At 44.8% G+C, this 21,338-nt stretch overlaps 1 protein-coding gene across 1 annotated transcript in view; it reads right to left on the bottom strand.

Annotated features, from left to right (window-relative positions):
• The window catches only part of IFT43 (intraflagellar transport 43), a gene marked incomplete at both ends in the record, with an annotated part of 44,179 nt that overhangs the window by 8,824 nt on the left and 14,017 nt on the right, over nt 1-21,338 (bottom strand). The window contains 3 exons of the mRNA XM_079536623.1: nt 5,871-5,917; nt 6,325-6,357; nt 18,414-18,481. Of these exons, the coding sequence (XP_079392749.1) occupies nt 5,871-5,917; nt 6,325-6,357; nt 18,414-18,481 (148 nt within the window). The remainder of the gene's footprint in view (nt 1-5,870; nt 5,918-6,324; nt 6,358-18,413; nt 18,482-21,338) is intronic.

The following is a 21,338-nucleotide window of genomic DNA, read 5'->3' as shown; positions in this document are numbered from 1 at the left end:
CTCTGTCCCTCCACTGCTGCAATTTTCAAAGGAGCTTGCCTCAGGCAGTTTTAAATGATGGTGTCTCAATTCTGTAATCATCTTTCAAGAGCTTTTTCTTAAAGGGTATTTTAGGTAAACCTAGTCCGTCAACTACACTTATGGACTCAGCAATCACAGGACCAACATGACTATGTATCCACCATACTGCAGAATACAGTGATAGAAGATGCTTACCCACTCCTTTATTTTCAGCCCCAAACAAGCCGTGCTCATTCCCTTGCAATTAAATTGTCCACTGCCCTGTGACAAGTGGTTGGTCACTCCAAGCAGGACTTCAGCCATATCCCCTGGGACGTACTCTCTGTTTCCCCCATCCACCATGGCTGCCAAAAAAGGCTTCCTCAAACAGCAGAACCTCCAGATCGCAATGTCAGCAGTCATTGTAGGAGTTCAAGCTGGCCTGGACCAGCAGCAGAGGAGAAACCATGACGTTGGTCTGAGTTTGCCCTTCACTGACCTTGTGCAAAGACTTAGGGCAGTGCAGTAGGGAGCAGCAAGTGAAGAAGAGAGGTGCATTGACAGAACCACACACAAAGTCATAGCACAGAATCCAAGAAACACAGCAGTCATTGTCACTCTGCCTTAGGCCCCTCTCTTCAGTCCCTCACACAAGCTCCCAACCACCATGTTTTTCACTCTGTATCCAACGCAACTCATGCTCAATGCTTTTAGCCCATATAGCTCTGCCCAAACCTGCTGGCTCTCAAGCCTCTGAAGGACTCACTCCACAGCAGTTCCTGCAGATTCACAGAATCGGAGAATCCTTAGAGTTGCAAGGCACCTTTAAAGGACATCTAGATTAACTGTCCTGCAAGGAAGAGGGACACCACAGCTAAATCGGGTTGTCCAGGGCCTGATCCAGCCTCGCCTTGAGAGTCTCCAGAAACCTCCTCTCATCTTACCTCCGCTCTAGGCAACCTGTTCCAGTGCCTCACCACCCTCACTGTGTAAGACTTTTTCCTTACATCTAACTTAAATCTACCCTCTTTAAGCTTGAAACCATTTCCCCTTATTCTATCACCACGGACTGTGCCAAAGAGTCTGTCCCCATCTTTCCTGTAGCTTCCCTTTAGATACTGAAAGGCTGCTCTCAGGTCTCTCTGGAGCCTTCTCTTCTCCATGCTGAACAGTCCCAGTTCTTTCAGCCCATCCTCACAGGAAAGGTGTTCTATCCCTTGTGCCATTTTTGCAGCCCTTTTCTGGATGTGCTCCAACAGGTCCATGTCTGTACTGAGGACTCCACATCTGAATGCAGTACACCAGGTAAGGCCTCACCAGTGCAGAGTAGATGAGCAGGATCACCTCCCTCGACCTGGCCAAGTTTCTTTTGATGCAGCCCAGGAGACAGTTCTTTCTGGGCTGCAAGGGCACATCGCTGGCTTATGTCCAGCTTCCCATCTACCAGCTCTCACCCTTCTGGCTCATGCTTGGCTGATAAGGCTCTCCTTACAGAGAGAGTGTATGAGAGAGCCTCTCTCTCATACACTTCTTGCAGTCACAGCCCCTGGAAACCACCAGCACTTGGTGTGTTCTGTCAGAACAGCAGCTCACCAGGAAGCAACTCACAAACTTCATCAGGAATAACGCAGGCAGCAATCACCTTGTGCTCTTACTCTCAGCTCTGTTCAGAGTAATTTCAGCACTGCTGCATATTTGCATGCAGCTTGTAAGGTGTTTGGTATTTTATGGCCATATCCTGTGCTACCCTTCCACCTGATGGACATCGCTCCCAGGACAATGCAGGGACCAGGGCACATGCCCACTTTCTCCATTTCTTGTTGGGTTTTTTTTGTTTGTTTGTTTGTTTTGTTTTGTTTTGTTTTGTTTTCCCCAAGCAAGTAAGATTAATATTCAATGGAGCACTAACACATTTTCTACTGCTCCTGTTACGCTCAGAGCCTGAACTCCTATCCTGCTCAAATGCAAAGGAGCTGCTGCCACATGCCAGAAGGGTAAGAAGTCCTTCTAAAGATTTGACATTGTATAGAGAGGTCTCATCATCAGCTCTGCTTCCTCGAGGAGGCTTCCCAGCAGGCAGGAAGGGATTTTGCCTTGAGGGCACAGATCCAGTGACTGTCTCTTGGCAGCTTTCCTCACCTGCAGGTCACGTCCGGGTTGTCTGTGAGCACAGGCAGGCTTTTATTTCAATCAGCTCTCTCATTCACCCACACTATCTGCTTTAAAATAAGCTGTTGTTCCCATAGACAGAGTATCACATGTGTCAGCCCAATTCTCCACCAAAAGCCCTGTTCTAGGAGCTATGCAAGAGTAAGAGAGTAAGGGGCAAAAGATTTCTGAAGATGGGAGAACAGTCTGTAGAAGAAGGAGAGCAGGGAGAACAGATGATAATATCAGTTAACAGACCCCTGCTCCAGTGCTAAGAGGAAAAGCCCAAGGACCATGCAGTGAGGAGACGGCATCCAGGGTGCGGAACCTAGCAGAGCAGAACAGGTGGACAAGAACAGAACATAGAGGAAACTTTTATACAACAAAGTTGTCTGCTGATAGAAGAGTGTAGCTGCATGTCAGAATGAGACACACAAGCTGAGTAAAGTCACGCACAAGCTAAGTAAAACAAACCCAAACAAAGCAGAAGCAGAGACTCAACAATCCTGCTGGAGAAAGGAGCAAAGGGAGGAGAAAGCCCTTTCACATATACTCAGTTGTCCTGTCCTCCTCCCACGTTATGACAAAGAATAGTCTGTAGTGGGGAGAAACTGCTCATGGCTGTTACAGAAAGCACTTGTTAAATTCTCCTGATGGTCTCCCACCTGCAGTCTCCTGGCTCTACAGCACTCAGACTCAGCTGCCCGTTTTCCCTGTTGACATGGACAGAAAATTGAGCAATTACCCTTAAACTCCTCTCTCTTAGATTGCCCAGATTGCTACATACATGGCATTAAGCCCCCAATTGCCCCTGGCTGAAAGTGACTCAACTAGGCCTGTCCTCTAGGAATTAAACATCTTTTTGAGGCTTGTGCAAGTTTATTATTCCTTAAGATGTGATGCATTAAATCCTGTTAAAGCGAGTTTTCCATGGTACAGAGGAGCTGGGCTGCACCACAGTTCGGTTGGACACACAACAACCTCACAAAGGAACATTAGTTATCCACTTGCTGTGACTATGTTCTAACGTGTACCAGTGACTGCTCAGGAGGGTGGGCACTGAGCTCAGAGAAGGAAGGCACTGTAGGAAACCCCAGAATCCATCAGACAATGCACCAGAACTGCTGCTGGAGAGATGCTGTACTTTTTCATATCAGTCTTTCCACCTTGCAGCTTTAAAGGAGCAGATGATGCTTTTAGTGAAACACGTTTCTTTGATCCCTATAACTCAGCACTGGTTCCTTTTTAAAATGGCTCTCTTGTCCTGAAGTAGCCTCAACGAAGAAGAAATACAGGTTAAAGAAAATGAATTCTGAGCAAAGTTTGAGCCAAGACACTTCACTACTAATATTTCAGTGGTTTATCTTGCAAAGTGTGGATGACTTGCACCTGGGTTTCCCTGTGCAACTGTAAGGAGTGGCTGAAAATGCATATAGTTCCACATATGATGCTCCTGTGTGGTCCATCTCCCTGCAACATCCCAGGTTACCTCAGTCTTCACACAACCTTCCCACACTCTGAGAACCAACTGTCCTTCTCTCCCACACTCCCACATTCTCCACATGCCAAACCATGGATTCTCTCCAGGGCTTGTCATTTTTCAGTGCTTCCTCCAACAGACTCCAAATTCTAAGCCTCTGAGCTTTAGTGCCATACAAACGATTACAGCTGAGCACACACCAGATACGTAAGCTATCTTTTTAAGGGCAGACTGTTTTGTCTTTCATTCTTTTAATAAAAAGGTTGGACAGCGGACAAGCAATGTTAATGGAATGGTACAGCTAAGCTTTCTAATAGGGCAAAGGAAGGTAATACAAATGTACTGGTTGACAGCAGCAATCAGTAGGCAACCGCGCCTGTTCATATTAAGTTGTACAAGCTAACACATTATGCAGCAAAAAATAACCATGACCCATCCTTGGGGATCCATACACCAATGTCTTGATTTAAGGGTGGTTAGAATCTGGGCTTTACTGCTACAGTTAAGGACACAAGCCCTTCACTGTGCGCAGGGGAGGCCAATATGACTCAATTTAAGGCACAACCACAGCATGCCTTCTGCACTGGCCAGCTCTTATGTACCCCTCTGCTTAATTGCAGAAGCATTTTTAATCGGGTTCTGGAGTTTATATGTTACCTGTCCTCACTGCAATTGCTGAGTCCACACAGAGAACTGCTCTCCCAGAATCAGTCTGTTTAATTTCCCTGTGCCACTAGGACCACTAGCATGCAATGTATTGATCATTCAGAGATTTTCCATATCAGAATTAGATCTACAAACCAGTGTATCTGATTATACGAGCAACTGCCCGGGTGGGATCTCCCAGTAACGTTTGCAGGATCCTTCTTTTAACACATGCATATAGTCCAAAGTTGAATTCTGATTAGCAAACAAGCCAAAACTAACTACAAGCCACAAATTAGGTACAAGTAAATAAGGGAAGTGTATTACAACCTATCATGTCTTCATACCATGTTCTGTATCAATTCTATTCTGTATTTATAGCCCAACATATTCTGTATTTATAACCCAAGCACTAAAGTCATATGCTGCAAACATCTGGCAAGTTTTTATACCTGGTTAGCAAAGAAAGTTATTATACTCTGAATACAAGACCAAGGTTCAACAAGAAGGACAGCACACATGCAAACAGACAAATAGCTATTCAGAACAGACTATCAGCCTCAGTGATATATCATGAAATTTAAGAAGCCCAAGAAACATCCCACGGGGGAAATTAAATCTATTCTGAAGATGCCAGTGCTATAAAGGTGCCACTTCAGGCAGTCATATGCTGCTGTGCTTAATCTGTCTGGAAGACCCAAATAAGTCTTCTAATTAGTCTCATTAAACATATTGATGTCTCATCCTTTGTGACTCCCAGTAATTTTCTTAATGCTTGGCAACATTTTACAGATGCAACTTTTTATACACTGTATAAAATTCTTAGCCCTTGAAAACTGAGGTAGCTTCTAGAGACTTCAATGAATTTCTACATCCATGGCCTTCCACTGTTTGCCTAGGACTTCCTACTACAGATTTTTCCTGGGCTTTCTCTTGCTTCAATCAGTCCTGTAAGCGTAGGTAATATAAACCGTGTGGAAAACTAGCAGCGGTAAGTTAGGAGTGCAGTACAATAACCCACCAGAGTAAGTTCAGCTTATGATCTAAGATCTTGCATTAGTGCAAGTGTTTTTCTTAAATAACGAGTTCTCTAATGACAGATGCCTTAAGAAAACTGTGCAAGCACTTGTCCTGATAGGCACAAGATAAAGCTTTTATCACAAAACACAAGAAGAGCTTTAAGCAGAGCCTGCTATCACCTAAACTAGGGGACAGCAGTGATTTCTATCCCTGCTTTTACCTTTTTATCAGACTTTTAGCTTTCTTCTTTCCCAGTACACTATTATCCCTATGGAGGTAATCACAGAGAAGTGTCCCCATGACACTTTCTTTCTTCCTCAAGGCATTTATTATTCTGTGTCAATGAAGAGACAGACTTAGACTGTAGGTTCATTTCATCATCGTTCTCTCAATCTTCTTTGCTCTCTCTCCTCCATTCAGCAGCTGTGAGACTTAAACAGCAGCCACATTTGTTTCTCTCCTCAAGCTGATTCATTCTCTAGCCATTTCTTACCAGATAGCTGCCACTGCTCACTTTACTGGATAACCCCCAGACAGGTATAAAAGCAATTCTAGCATCAAGTAGGTGAAAACATACCTCCTCCCTCACTCGATACCTCCTGGCTCTGCTGCCTGAGACGATGACTGCAACAAAACACAAGGTGAAAAGAATTTCAAATGAAAGCCCAAAGAAGCATCTTCTTCCATCTTCTTCTTCCCCACAAGTCTACAATGCCTCATATCTGTGACAAATACTTAGGTTATTACACGTGGCTTAGACAGCAGAGCCTGGCATGAGTCTGCTGGGAAAGCAGACATGTTCCACTTCTTTCTCTCACACGGGAATGACACAGCCACCATAAACTCTGTATCCAGGGAACTACAGAGCAACCAGTCCTGACCCATGACCAATGCAAGAATTTATGCCAGGCTCTGCATCCACCCCAGATTCCAGATCTTGATGTACAGGAGCTAAGAGAGTTGCACCCCCTTTCTCTATGAAATCAGATGTAGAAGTTGTGAAAGAAGTCTCAGCAACAATGGGAACTTACTCTTCTACTTCTTCTGCATGCTTTTTTCCTGACCTGCAAGACAAGGAAAAGCTTGTGCTTAGAAAAGTCTAGAAAGATATATTAAAAAACATATATTTCTCTGTATTACTCTTAATGTATAAAACAGTTCCTGCAACCAGGTCTAATATCACACATCACACCTGTAAAGAGTTCTTACTGACCACTAAACCAAGGCATCAAAAAGTCCTTGAGCGCATCAAGATAAAGCAGAATCATCTGAGTCCCAAAAGACAATCAGGTCCAGATACAGCAAGGAACAGAGTCCCTGTGTTTTTGAGTTTCTCAGATACTATTTTCATACTCTCTGACATCAGCTGTGGGCAAAGCTTGCCTTACCTGGGTGCAGAGGTTGGCACATTAAGGAGCAATAAAGAAAGTATAATTTGTCTACCTTCCCCTGAGAGATCAACAGGTTCTTCTAGCCCTTGGTTGTGCTTAAAGATTATGTGGTTGCCTCTGAGGGTTAGGAGCTCTATCTGAGCAGGCCAAGTTCAGGTCAGACATGCTGTCGCTGCAGTAAATCAGGGTTGATCCGGCTGAGTTAACAGAAGTTCATAATAATAATGTGGGGGGGAGGCACTGGCAAATGGCAGCTCCCTTGCTCTCCACCCCAGAAAGCCCAGAAGTAATTCAGTTCCGATTAGGGATGCTTGTTCAATATTCAAAATGTAAAACATGGAGGTTGCTGAACCAGCACTTTGAAAAGTTAATTAAATGCCAGGTTTCTTTTTAGCAGATACTTCATCACTCACTGATTGCTTTGGCCATTTTGCAGAGTGAAGTTTCATCTCTATGCATTAGGAATAAATATTCTCCCCTCTCTCAAGTCAGAGCACCATGACAAGAGCACATGGGGCCCTACTCTACCACATGCACTGTCCCAGGACACACCAAGATGTGAGAGAAGCTGCTGCACTGCCTTGCACTTCACCTTTCAAAGCCCTCCCATGAAACAGGCAGACTTCTCATCAGCTCTCTCTGATGAGGCCACAGGCCTCTGAGTCCTCCTATGAACAGTCCACTCTTCTAAGAGCAAGACAATATCTAAATATGAAAAGAAGAAAGATCCTTGTCTCCATTGCTCTCCTTGGAGCTTGCAGTCTGTGAGAGGCTAAAGGTTAGACCCTATAAGTAATAATAGTCCAGTGATATCACTGCTATGGTCAGAACTACAGCCACATAAGTGACACCTGCACCTGAGCTTCCAGCAGAAGTACAGCGGAGTTATGAATTTAGGAGAGTTCTTTCAGTGGGGAGTAATTGTCCAGTTAAGTCATTTTCCCCAGTGATAGTGCAAAACACATTTGTGACCTCCTGATGCTGCAGAAAGTAATGGATCAGAGTCCACTGCCAGCTCACAACAGAGTTTGGAATCTGACCAGAGATGAAAAGATGATACATGATTTATCCCATTTTCTCCCTCTCCCTTCTGCCTTCACGGAACTGCTTCCCACAGCCTGTCTTCAGACCCCTGGCACTCGCAGTGGGATCATTTCCTGGAGGTTCTATCTAACCTCTCCTTAGCACGATCCCATTATTCTTGCTAATTGCCCAGCCCCAAATAACCCTTTTTTTCCCCTCAGCACTCACGCTTCTTACGTTCTTGCTCACTGCCTGTTCCCAGGCAGGAGTGAAACATGTTTATACTTCCCAGGAGAGGGTCACACCTTGCTATCCCTGCAAGCAATTGCTGTTTCTTTTTCCTGAGCTCCCTCTCCTGATAGATGTGCAGGTGGCCCACTGGGAACGCAGTCATATTTAGTCCTAGTGGCAGAGACTATTCTGCTCTTTCTCAGACTTAAAGCTTTCCAGACTTTTCCTGATTATGTTATAAATGGACTCACTGAAGGCAGTAAGAAAATATAAATTATAAGAGTTCACTTCACTGATCTAGATGACTCCAAATCCAGACACCTTTGTTGGGGGTATCAGTACTCTTACTTAGGTTTAATTTTCTGTCTGCACTCAATACTTTCATAGTTTGTACAGAATACTCAGATTCCTACACACTTCCAGAAGGCAGTTTTTGCACTCCCAAAACTATCTGCAAGCTTGCCAAATAGCTTTACTTTATTATGAAATAACTGCACCGCATTGAAAAAAAAAACAGTAATGTGGAGAATAAATTAATAAACCAGGAAGGGACAGCAGTACTGCTCACTGTAACGCCAGAGCCTGGGTGTTAGAATACCCTCCTGTCTCTCCAGGGCTAGCTAAAGCCCCACTGTCAGTCCAGTCCCCATGCTTCAGGGAACAGAGGTGGCAGTGGAGGAAAGTATGTTACGTCAACAGTACTCTCGTTTATAGAGAGCATTTAAATACCAATGGAAGCAGAGCAGGAGACAGAAATGACTGCTGTTCTGTTTAGGTGAGACATCTGCTTTCAGTCACCTGCACGACAGAGGTCTGTTAATATATGACTTGGAATAGCATCATTTGATGAAACTGGCATTTCAAACCAGCTCATGGGTAGAGAACTATCTGGGATATATGGTATGAAACTTCTGTAAGAATTTCATGTTTTACACTCCCTGTGACCTTGATGACCGAGTTAAGGTAAAGAAGATAAAAACCAGCTTTCTTTTTTTAAAAGTCCCAAACCCAAAGCCTTTCTTTTATTTTCTTTGATGACATATTACTTTTTAATTCCTTGTTTCAAGCTGGGGAAAAAAAATCACAAATATTTTTGGTTTGTTCTCCTGGCTAACTTTTTGCTTTCTTTGGCTGAAATGCATCATCTAAATCTACCTAACAAAGTGACCCAGAGAGAAAGGACAAGCTTTGGCCCATGTCCTGAGGTTAAAAACCATCCAGGCAATAAGCAAAAAAAACTGTTAATAAATTCTTGAAATGTGTCCTGCCTCCAACCCTGCGCCTTTCATAAAGTTGGGTAAGGGCTGAGCTACACATGAGACAGTGTGCCTGCAGGACCAGCTACCTGCTTGTCCCTTTGGTCTCCAGGTGCTATCAGCAGCTTCTGGAAGCCCTGCAGGCATTCTTTGTAAAGTTAGCACACTGCTTAAAGTGGAGTGGAGTGGCCATTCCTGAGAACTGGCTCAGATTTATCAATGCCAACTGCAACATGCTGAGACCAACATTTCATCCTTTAAAGAATATCATGCCCAGGTGCACAGCATCTCACTCACCCCTAAGGGCATAAGTTTCTAGTAATGAGCGAAAACTGACTTGGAAGAAGATAGACTGTAAAGTCAGGTCAGTATAGATAGATTTTCTACTCTCTTCTTGTGTTCTCAGCAACAAGTGCATTGCCCTCATTTCCTGTTTGCTCTAACAGGAGACAAAGCCCAGGGAGGACAGCAACAAGCATCCATAAAATGAGCAATTGTGCATGAACTATAGAATGGAATGGTTCAGATGGAAGGGATCTTCAAAAATCATGTCCAACTGCCTGACCAATTCAAGGCTAGCCAAAAGTTAAAGCAGATTATTAAGGGCATTATCCAAATGTCTCTTGAACACTGACAGGCATCAACCACTTCCAGCCTTTGACCAACTTCATGGTAAATAATTTTTTCCTAACATGTATGCTGAACACCCTCTGGTGCATCTTTGTGCTGCACTTAAGTAAGGGCAAGCAAAACAACACAGTCCCGGGAGCAATGCTCAGAAATGCACTGTCTGCTGTATTCACACCAGCCATCATCCGCTCTTGTGAGAACAACACTTTTGTTTCTCTCATTCTTTCTGACGGGGCAGAAGACCCCCGGCAGACCCCAGTGCATCCTATCACACAACTTCCGCTATGCACCACCTATTTGTCCCCAAGCTGTGCCGGAGCAGAAGATATAAACGTGATCTCGCTCTGGAGCGACGCTCAGCCCCAGCCGGCCGGAATCCTGCCTCGTGCTGAGAGGGGGCTGAATCTCAGAACCTCCCCCCCGCACCGCAGCGCACGGCCCGGCTGAAAGGGAGCTGCCTACAGCCGTGCCCAGAGGTGAAAGGCAGCTCTAATGTAGACATCATCTCCGTTAAACTGTTTCTTTCTCATTTAATGGACTACCACGGAGATCTAAATGGAGATAAAGTAGCAGGGCTCAGAGAACTGCCAGGCTGCTATCTTTATGCAGCATGACAACGTGCAGTGGTTAATTAGACACCGTTAACCTATTTTAGAGACGCACATAACTGGGATGAATGGAGGGAAACGTCCTTGAAATCTCTCCGTGCTCGCAGCTCACGCAGCTCCGCTCACGCCCGCAGCCCGCTCCGGGGGAGGGAGGACCCCCCGCACCCGCCGTGTTGCTGCGGAGCTCCGGCGGGAAGGCGGGGGACGATCGAAGGTCTCCGCCGGGCCACGGCCGCCCTCTGCCGGGCCTCGGCGGCGCGGCGGCTCCTCGGGACGGGCTGCGGGAGGCGGGTGTGAGGGGATCGGCTGCCAGGGGGGCCTGCAGGGCCGCACGTTGCGAGGTGCTTCGCAGGGCCCGGCAGCCCGGGGAGAGTCTCATCTGCCTGCCTGTTCTTGGCATGTCTGAACCACTTCTCTTTACGATTAAAACCAAACAAACACCGTACACTCCTGCTCAAGTGTTCTGTCCGTGCCCATCACCGCGGTGAGTGGGCGGTGAGCCACGAGCAGCAGCTTGTTCAGCAGCCTGAGGCACAACTCAGCGCACATCCACACTGACGCACCAGTGCGAGCGCTCCCAGCTCCCCACGTGTGGGGCTCGGTCACTGCTTGCTCACTGGGGCACAGCAGGTGGAGAACACCCACCAAAGCTTCACAGTGCAGAACCGCAGTGGTGCTGGAAGGCATTACACAACAGGTCCTGACAGCTATCCCGTTTCACCTTCCTTGGGCTGCTGAGCAGTTCAGCTTTCTACCCACCTCTCCCAGGACTGTGGCAGCCTGGAAAAGACTCCTAAAATCAAGCTGAACTTTGCCATCAAAACAGCACCCTCACCAGAGCCAAGATTGCAGTGAGCTTTTATTTCTGTCATAGGACACTGTTTCACGGCCCTCCGCTCCCAAGCCCAGGGGCACATGGGTGTGTGTTGGTATTTCCTCAATGGGATTTGGCAGACACACAACTGTGGAACCTGTAATGGTCCTACAGATGACACCCTGGTGCCTCACATCTCCCTGGGGTGCCTGGATCACATACTAAGTGCTGCATGGGTGGAAGAGGGCACGGCCATGAGCAAGCACTCCCTGCAGGACAAGACCTGGGCTGGAGCACCTCTCCTTGAAGAAAGATTGAGGGAGCTACATTTGTTCAGCCTGGAGAAGAGGCCCTGGACAGACCTCACTGCAGCCCTACAGTACTTGAAGGGAGCTTACAAGCACGATGGCAACTGATTTTTCACACAGTCTGACAGTGATAAGACAAGGGTGAATGGCCTTAAACTAAAAGAGGAGACATTTAGGTTAGATACAAGGAAGAATTTTTTCCACTCAAAGTGTGGTGAGGCCCTGGCACAGCTGCCCAGAAGCTGCGGATGCCCCATCCCTGGAGGTGCTGGAGGCCAGGCCCTGGGCAGCCTGAGCTGGTGGGGGAGAGCCCTGCACGTGGGGGTGTATGCAGAGGTTTGGGACTGGGTGGGCTTTAATGTCCCTCTAGACCAAGCATTTCTGTGATCCTATGATTTGACAGACGCTGTGGCTAAACAGCTCTAGCTGACATGGGTGTAAGAGGCACTAGCCAATCTGTAGTAGATTTTTTCTCCTCATGCTGTTTTTCTCCTCATGTCCTAGTATACAGGCTTACTTAACAGAAATAAGAAAGGAAGAAAGCTCTGGCAAGCAGGCTTTAGGAACTGGCACAAGAGAAGAAGCAGGCAGATGCAGTTCACAGGGTTGCTGAACCTCAACCTACACACTGCATCGTCCCCATAACAGATGTTCCCAGGGTGCCCCAATCCACTTGCTGGTAAAGAGCTGAACAGCAGAGCTGCTCTGAGCTCCCACTGAGCAACAGAAAAAACAACAACACTCAACACAAATTCCTGCTGTGTGGGAAAACAGCACTGCAGCTTCTAGAGGTATCCACCACGCATCTTTGTTCCCTGAAAACAGGGGCTCCTGTCCAAGAGATCACATCCTCAGTCTCCAGTGAGCAGTGAGCACCGGAGCCAACTCTCACATCAAATGGGGTTACAGGAGCATTTCAGTTCCCATTTAAAGGGAAACATACATTTCTGATCCTCATGATTACAGAGAATCCAGCTGCTAAAGGAAACAGAACTGGACAGCAAAGACAAAGAAGCTGGGTTTTTGTGTGTTTTTTTTCCCCCCCAAATCCCACAACAGAAAGCAAACTCCAAATTCTGAAGAACCTGGCCAAAGTCTATTTACTTGTCGTTGAAAACGTTATATTAAAAAAATAAAAATATTTTAAAAAAAAACAACACAAAAACTCAGACAAACCAGGTGTAAGTGCCACCTTGTGCTGTCATCTGAGAGCCACGTCTTCTAAAAAAATGATATCTAAAGAACTTGGGAACAATAGGCTGGTTAGGGGAGGACAGGGGGAATTGGGGGCAAACAAGTAGATCAAGGTCACCTTAGTCCTCTTTCCACAGGTAAACTGCATCAAGTCAGACTTTACAGTCAATTTAGAGGTGACCTAAGTAGGCCAGACAAGTTTTTAGCCTTGGCTTTGACTGATTCAAAAGAGTTCCAAGTTGCATGTAGTCTTCAAGAGTGCTTTGCTTTTTTAAGCTCAAACTATTTGGGACAGCAAGTATGGTCTTCCCTGGATGTGCCGGTAAATTCCTTGGAGATGCTGAGAACTAAGGAAGGAAAATGCTTTGCTTTCAATCAAAAAAATGAGAGACTTCACACTTTGCCATCTCAGCAGCTTACATGGACTGCTACCAAAATGTCATGCTTTTGTTGTGCAGGCTCCATTTTCCATTTCCTAAGGGAGCTAGACTCTACAGCCCTTCTACTTCTTCAACTGTCCAGTGTCTTTCAGGAAAAAGACAAAGAAAACTTCACTAATAAAGAAAAAAATAAGCAGAAAAATAGCTTAAAAAACAAAAACAAAAACAAAACAAAACAAAAAAAAAAGCCAACTCTTTTTCCAGGCTCCTCTGGGCACTGCAAAGACGCAGGTATGGGCATAAGTCTAGCATTTTCCCTTTGCTGGAAACCCTTGCTAGTCACACGGTACAGGATTAAAAGGAAAAAATCCCCCATCACAGCAATGGTACTGAGGGACTCTCAGATGACTCTTTTGTCTTTAAGGGAGTTTCAATTTTCTGCCAGTTATCTTTACTGAGTCTAAACAGAAACACCAAGGAGAGCTCACCCCAGCAATGACATGGAGGGACAAGAGGACAAGAGCCTGTTAGCATTCCTGGAACATCCGGCTTATTAAAACAAAAAAAAAAAAAAGAGTGAGAGAGAAAGAGAAGAAAAAGCCCACCCCAGGCCTGCACACTGCAGCTTACCGCCATCTTGATGTCCTTGATGCGTGCCGATGGCATGGAGGCGGCTGGCACCAGAACAGCCCAAGAGAAGGAATGAGAGGCCAATGGAGATTTATGTGAGGAGAGTGAGATGGACAAGGTAAAATTGTCAGGAGGAGTTGTTAGAAAGTAAAATATATTGTGACAATTCCACTCCTGCCGTTCATCAATAAACTGACAGATCATTTAGTGTCAATTAGGAGTGATAGATGGACAAGTCCCCATGATCCTGGGCCAAAATTAATGGCTGGGAGGGAGAGGGTGATTGAAAATGACGGCTGACATTGAGAGGAAAGTCCTGAAGGTCCCCAAGGGGCTATTACTTGCCTCATTCCCTTGCAGATCAATGCAGGGACAAACCCAAAAACAGACACTTCAAGACAAAACTTAATCAGACTTCCTTTTCTATCTTCTCCTTCTCAGTTGTGCCTCCTCACTTGGTAGCCTCGATCCTTTGTACCCGTACTCTTCACATCACTGAAGACATCCACAGAGGGAGGCAAGATGCAGAGGGAGCCTGCTGTTTTCCCCACCACCAGGAGCTTGGCTCTGCTCCTAACATGGCAGTGTCATACGGAAGCATAGCCCAGGATTTATCTCAGCATTGCAGGGCTGGGAGTAGAGGGCAGACACAATGACACAAGCTTTTCCCTGACATGTCAGATAGAGAAACTTGTGAACGCTTTACTACTCCCACTTGCAAGACAGGGATGGCCAGAGGTTCTATAAAACAGACACTCTTGAGGGTCATCTCATATAGATGCAACACAGGATAGTTTAAGCCCATCTTCTTCAAACAGGAGGTTTTTAACTTTAGTTAGCTCTAGAGACCTTAAATCATAAAAAACCTTAATCTCTTAAATAACTTTTCTCCAGCTCCAGGGTGCAATCTCACCATTGCCCAACCTCCAGAGCCCTAAATGATTTCTACACAAAGGTTGAGTTATCAATACCGTTCCACTCTAAAGGTCATCCCAACTGCATCCACTTCTTTCTTGGGCCTTGATATTTATCTTCCTGTGAAAGGCACTGCTAGACACGTCTGTTCCAAAACATTCTGGTCATTCACCTAAATAAGCCCTAATTATTCCAATTCTGTATGACCGAGCAGTCAGAAAAAAAGAAATTTCAGTTGTGGCTGGAGCACCTGTTGCTAAAATGCCAGGATCCATGTGTAAGAAAGGAGACACACGGGATCAAAAAAAACAAATGAAAAACATACTTACAGAAGAAAAACAAAGGAAATTCTATAAGGAAAGTAGGATATAAGGAAAGTCAGATAGATGAGATCAGCAGAACCTGGAATTAAATGGGTCTTTGAAACATCTCTCCTTTGTCAAGTCCCCACCAGTATGCAAAAATGACTTTTTTTTCCTTCTCCCATTGGCAGGAATGCTGTGTTTCTTTTTCTTCCTTCCAAAGCATGAGATAACCTGACAATAAAACCTTTGCTTTGCTTGACACAAATGTCAACACTGATGTTAATAAGGACATCAGTACAGTTTTCAGAATGGCACTTGAGCTCCATCCAGTGGTTGGAGCGTTGCTTCTCTAGCATAAAACCATCTGTAATTACTGCCATTTATGTAATGTCAGCAGGGTGCTAGGCTCCAAGCAGCTGCCTTGCTTCTTGGCTGGTCCCCTTTCCTGTAACACTGGCACTAGAATATTGCTGGGGCAGCAATGGGAATGCCTCTTCTCATGGAGAACTACTCTTTTCTCTCTGTACAATGCACAGTACATTCAGCTGCAGAGAACCCCATCAGTAAGCAAAAAAAGATTTCTGTGTCATTGCTTTGCACCATTTATTTGCTGACGGCAGAGGGCAAGTCTGAGGGTTTGCTCAGAAACTTATCTATAGTCTTCACTATTAGCCATATCAACAAACTGGGACTCCTAGTAATGACAACTGTTTTACAGAGGTGCTGGGAGTCCAAAGTAATCGCTCCATGCTTGACTTTTAGCATTATTATTATTATTTTTTTTAAGAACGAGAATAAAGGACAGCATTATGATCATTCTTGGGACTTTAATATCTGACACTTGTAAACACCATGGGAACTCGTGACAAAATTACTTTCTCTTCCTTGCACACAATCTGTGCAAATTAATTTTAAAACTAATTATAGACTGGACTCTCCTTCTCTTCCTAACTTGCAATAGTCTGAGACAGCACAAGTCTAATGGAAGGAATCAGCAAGATGGTGAAAATATTTGAAAGTTCATCTTGGTATGAGAAGAGCTGGATGGGTAAGGGCTGAGGAGGGTGCAGCAAAGATAGAAAAACAGAGAAACAACCACAAATTAAATTCTACTCTAACAGGTATCCAGTGGAAACACAGAAAACAATTTCAAATAATCATTTCAAACTGATAAAACTCGGATCTAGAAATACAGCAAAAAAGAGTAAAAATAGCCCTGCAGGGAAAGCAATAAGTTTGCATTTTTAACAGCTGAATCTGTCAGAAACAGAACTAAAAGCTTATACCTCAAATAAGGAAGAGAATGATGCACAGGCAGAGACAAGACTTTCCCAAGTGGCTGCAGTATCCCATCTGACCCAAAATATATTTGCACAACACAGAAAATCCAACTGCAGTCACGCTGCTCACCCTCACTTCATAAGCAAAATATCACAGAATGTATTGCTGTCAGTTCAAAATTACTTAAACAAAATTACTTAAAGCAATATACTTCCAAGTGTAGGCTGAGTTGCATTGGCATAAGAGCCCTTTATGGCTGCGTCATATATGTTAATAGAAGCACGTTATTCTAGTGTATCGATATTTATCCCAGTGAAATTGGAGCAATGACTTGATGGTCTTCCAGACTGAGACAAATTGGTAGAAAAGCTATGGGGAGATAAAGCCTGAGAAAACAGAAACAAAAAAGCTACAGCAACATTGGTATGACATCAGCCCATCGATGACTCAGACTTTTCACATGAAGGTTCAACTCTGGGATATGTCACAAGGACAGCCTTACAGGCCAGCATCTCAGGCTTCTCTGAGGGAAAGGAAAAGAGATCAGCCTATCAAGAATCTGCAGCTGAAGCGAAGAAATGACAGGGGAAGAGCTGTACAAAAGCCTCATCCTTCCTACAACTAAAGAACGTCAGAGCAAACCTTCTCTTCATAAAATTTATTCCATAAAAGCTCTTACTACAAAGGAAGAGAATACTGTTAAGTATGACACAGTACTGTACGCATGAACGAGAAAGGGGAACGTCTTCATCTTATGTCCCCACTGGGCAGGGTCCTATGTGTAGAAAAGTCTGCAGCCCTCTAGCTCCTGCTCTGCTTCCAACCTCGTAGGAGTGTTTACTCCAAGCATCTGGTATATCCATTATCCATGCAATTGGGATGCTGGAGAAGCACTGATGATAACTACTGCTCTAAATCTATCTGATAAGGTTCAAGTTAAACCACAGAAAACATCCTACAGCAGCACATAGCACAGTGCCATCGTATTAGGAACCTGAGCACTGTCCTTCAGGGCACATTAGGCTCAGTTCTGAATAACTGAATTAGCTCTTATCCAGTCCCTCACATAGCCACCAATTACATGATTTATTTTTCCTAAGCAATGCAATTCACCCTTGTTCTTTGCTATCACATTTCCATAAGCTTCATCTTGGTTCTACAAAGGGCTGATATATTCCTTGGAGACAAAGAGCAAGCCATAATTTTCCCAAAAAAGTACTGTTTTCTAGAATGTGGACCATCTTTCTCAGCTCCCAGGAAATACTGACTGTGTAACAGGTCTCTAGATGTGCTGTCCCATTCTCAAGGTTCCAAGAAAGAAAATATATAACTTTTTCCAGAGATCAGTGTCTCCAAAGCACATGTTCAGACAAATGCACTCTTGCTAAAGGCCTTAATATACACAAGCAATCTCAAACCACTCGAAGGCAGAGCCCTTCAGTCCTGTGAATAACAAGTGTAACAGCAAGTTAACTTTACAGCTTGATAAATAACAAATAGATTGAGACCTCCTTCTGGTCTGAACTGTCCCTTAGTTCTGATACCCATCCTATTAGTGTATCCGGGTATTTCTCTTAATGTGTCCTTCATAAGAATCAGACTTTTCAACATACATTCTACAATTTGAATAATTTTTTCTTCCATCTCTTCTCTTGGACCATCTCCATCCATCTCCATTATACCACAAACCCATACACACATAAACATCAACATATTTCATCCTTACCATCAAGGACAATCACTAAATGGTAAACGGTTCATTTCATGCTTGTCAGTGGGTCACTGACATGTGTCACTCTCCTGGAAAGGATGTGGACAATCAAATCCCACCCCCAGGTATTTAAAATCCTTATTGGCTCCTTCCAGGAATCCCACATGGACTATACCAGGTGAGGAACATACTGCCTTCTGCAGACAGCAATGTAAATGCACTTCATAGCCCAGACAGGTCAATCTACACAGAGCATTTGCTAGTGGAACCAAGCAAGAGCAATACCTCAAATGGTTTCAAGGAGTTAACAAGGATGTTGGAGACATTAACTGCAAAATCCAGAAAAAAACATTTCCAGTGCCTGCAACTCCAAAGCCCAACCAGTGACATTCAGTTAATCCATGCTGAAGCCCCTATTAATAAAGAAAGAAGTGAGTACTCACTTGGTAGGTGCCAGCACAGGATCAACTGCCCAGCCTCCATGTCGGCGTGGGGGTTTAGGTGGTGGTTCCTTTAATAAAAAAAAAAAAGAAATTTTACAGCCAGCTCCTGTCAAGCCAATTCTTTCACCAGCTCCACACATACACAGGCAACAATTTACCAAACAGATGGAGAGATAATGCTTAAAGTACTGCTTATTCATAAAGTAAGAGATATTTAAGATAGTTTTATACATGTCTATGTAAGCAGGACATACACTACTTTAGTCAGTATCTTGACAAGCTGCAGGTCTGTCTGCCTTTGACTTGCTCAAAAGACAAAGCAGAGGATATGCTGCACTCCAGAGCATGCTTCACTGGGAACACCTTCACTACTGCTGCTCACAGTTCAGTTGGGAGCATTATGTTTTACATGTTTGCTAGGACACAAGTCAGTCAGCACACATTTTGGACATCGTATTTTAGATGGCAAATTGTTCCTTAGAAAGATCTGCTTTTCTCCACTGACTAGAATAGAAAGTCAGATGACAACTACAGCGAAGACCTATAACGTTAGGCAAGATGTATCCTGCCATCACCACCTCTGGGACGATAAAGGGAAAGTTCACTCAGAGCTTATAGACACTCCCTGCTATTTTGTCTTGTGTGGCACTCAGCCACGTGGCAAGAGAAAACAAGAATTTGACTTGGGGCTCACAACAGGAATTTCCAAATACCAGGCCCACCATGTGAGAGCTGCCCAATGCCTTCTGCAGTTTGGGGCCCAGCCCCCTGCCTGAAGCACCTCATGCAGCAGTAGCTTCAGTGTTCTACATAACATGCAATACCAAAAGCAGAAGTAAGATGAACCCAGTGGATAAATACTTACATATAGCTCCTGATTGTCACAGAATCATATAATCATTAAAGGTTGGAAAAGATTGCTAAGATCAACCAGCCCAACCATCACCACCGTGCCCACTAACCATGTCTCTCAGTGCCCCATCTACATGGTTCTTGAACAATTCCAGAGATGGTGACTCCACCACCTCCTGGGCAGTCTGTTTCAGTTGATGGTGCCCAGCTGCAACAGACTCAGGAAGGAATGATCCGAAAAAAAAGGATAATGGGGTAAAATGTCCAAAAATGGGGAAAACATGGTAAATGCAAAGAAGTCTAATCTGGGTTGATGGAAAGAGGACATACAGCTCCCAAAGCTTTTATTAAGAAAGCAAATGGGCTGGGTGACTCCTGAGGATCTCTGACCTGACAAGGGAAGCTTGCTTGTGAGGTGGGGTCAAACCTGAGCCAAAGCCAAATTGTCTCTTGTCACAGATGAAGAAGGGGATGAACTAACCTCTGATGGTAGGGGTCTCCTGTGTTTATTTCTTGAAACAGAAGCATTGTTTGTGAGTGTGGGAAATGAAGAGAGCCTGCCAGGGGCAGCCACTGCCTGCTGCAGGGAGGGGGCACGACCCTGCATAGCTCCCTGATAGGAGCAAAAATAGTCATTCTCCAAAAATAAACAGGGAGCAGGAATGAGGCAGGAGCTGCAGTCCCAAAATACCAGCTTTCTTCAGCAAAGGGAGCACAGGAGGGCAGAGGGACAGGCAGGGAGCGTGAAACGCAGGAAACAGCCTCCTTATATGGGCTCATCCGCAGGGGACAGAGCTCAGTCGACTGGAATGACCATGTCACAGAATGTGAAGCCTTCAGGGGCCCAAGTGAATGGAGTTTTCTGATCTTGAAATGATTTCCCCAGATTCTTAAGATGCCAAACCAGAGAAGAGGCTACAGTGCCAAAAAAGGAGCATTTTGAATTCAGTTGATCTGGACACACCCAAAGCCCAGGAAAATGGGGAAAAACACACCACATATGGGCGTGCGTGCCCACAAAAACATCCCTATTCCCATTACACACACCCCTACCTCAGAAACACACTCCCTCCCACACTGATCCTTCCCACGCAAACAGCCCTTCTCCCTCCTTTCCCTGCACCATTCCCCTAGTAGCCAGCAGGCCCTGCTCCTGAACACAGATGTAACCAAAGAACCTGGGCATAAGGCTGAGGGAAAACACAGCATTTCCAAGACACGTCAGTGCACTGGCAATTTAAGTCCTGCATCACCAAAACCCTTCTTCAGCTCCAGGGAGCAAAGTTGGGCACTTCAGATAGAAGTGTGGTGAGAATGGCTGCTCCAGCCCTTGCACACGATGCGACTCCACTGTGTTTAGGGGGTTGGTTCCCATGTCTTTCCAATTTTATAATGTATTCCCATTGATCATACGCATCAGGCAGCCCTGAATATCTGGCAGATGCTGACAAACACTCCACATACACCTACAGCCCTTTTATTCCTCTTGCAATAAATCAGGTAATTTTTTTTGAGCTGCCCACAGGAACACTAGCAACAGGAAAGGCAACGTTACCTGTCAGCTGAGAATAAATAGTTTTTCTTTGTTAGTTGCCTGGAAAGTGCCATAATAAGGTCACATGCCACAAGCACTCCTGTCAAGTAAATAAACTTACCTTTCCCACTTCTAAAATGTAATTTACAATTGAGAATGCAATGTTATGCATTGCCGTAATATGGTCACAGTTAGAAAAGTTGCAACTGCAAGCAAGCTTGACACAGAAGGTGAGAAGAATGCCAATGCCAGAGGAAGCAGAGCAGAAATGAAAGACGCTGTTCTTCTGTCATGGAGCAAATGTGCTCCTGAACACGTCTTCCTGATGAAAACGACTGTGGGCTTTAAAATGATCAGAACCTGTCAGTACTACCTGCCATATCAAAGGCAAGAGTTTCATTACATATACAAAACTATGTGCCCAAAGTGATTTAGTGTTCAGAACACAGAGAATCCACCAGCTCCTGACAAAAGAGTTCTCTCTCAACTGCTGCTGCTCAGTCGGTTTCACACCATTAACTAATCACTTGTTCACCACG

The sequence above is a fragment of the Tetrao urogallus genome (genome assembly GCF_951394365.1).
Source record: "Tetrao urogallus genome assembly, chromosome: 6".
Taxonomy (NCBI): domain Eukaryota; kingdom Metazoa; phylum Chordata; class Aves; order Galliformes; family Phasianidae; genus Tetrao; species Tetrao urogallus.
The sequence above is the reverse complement of the archived record's forward strand: the minus strand, read 5'-3'. Positions and strand labels throughout refer to the sequence as shown.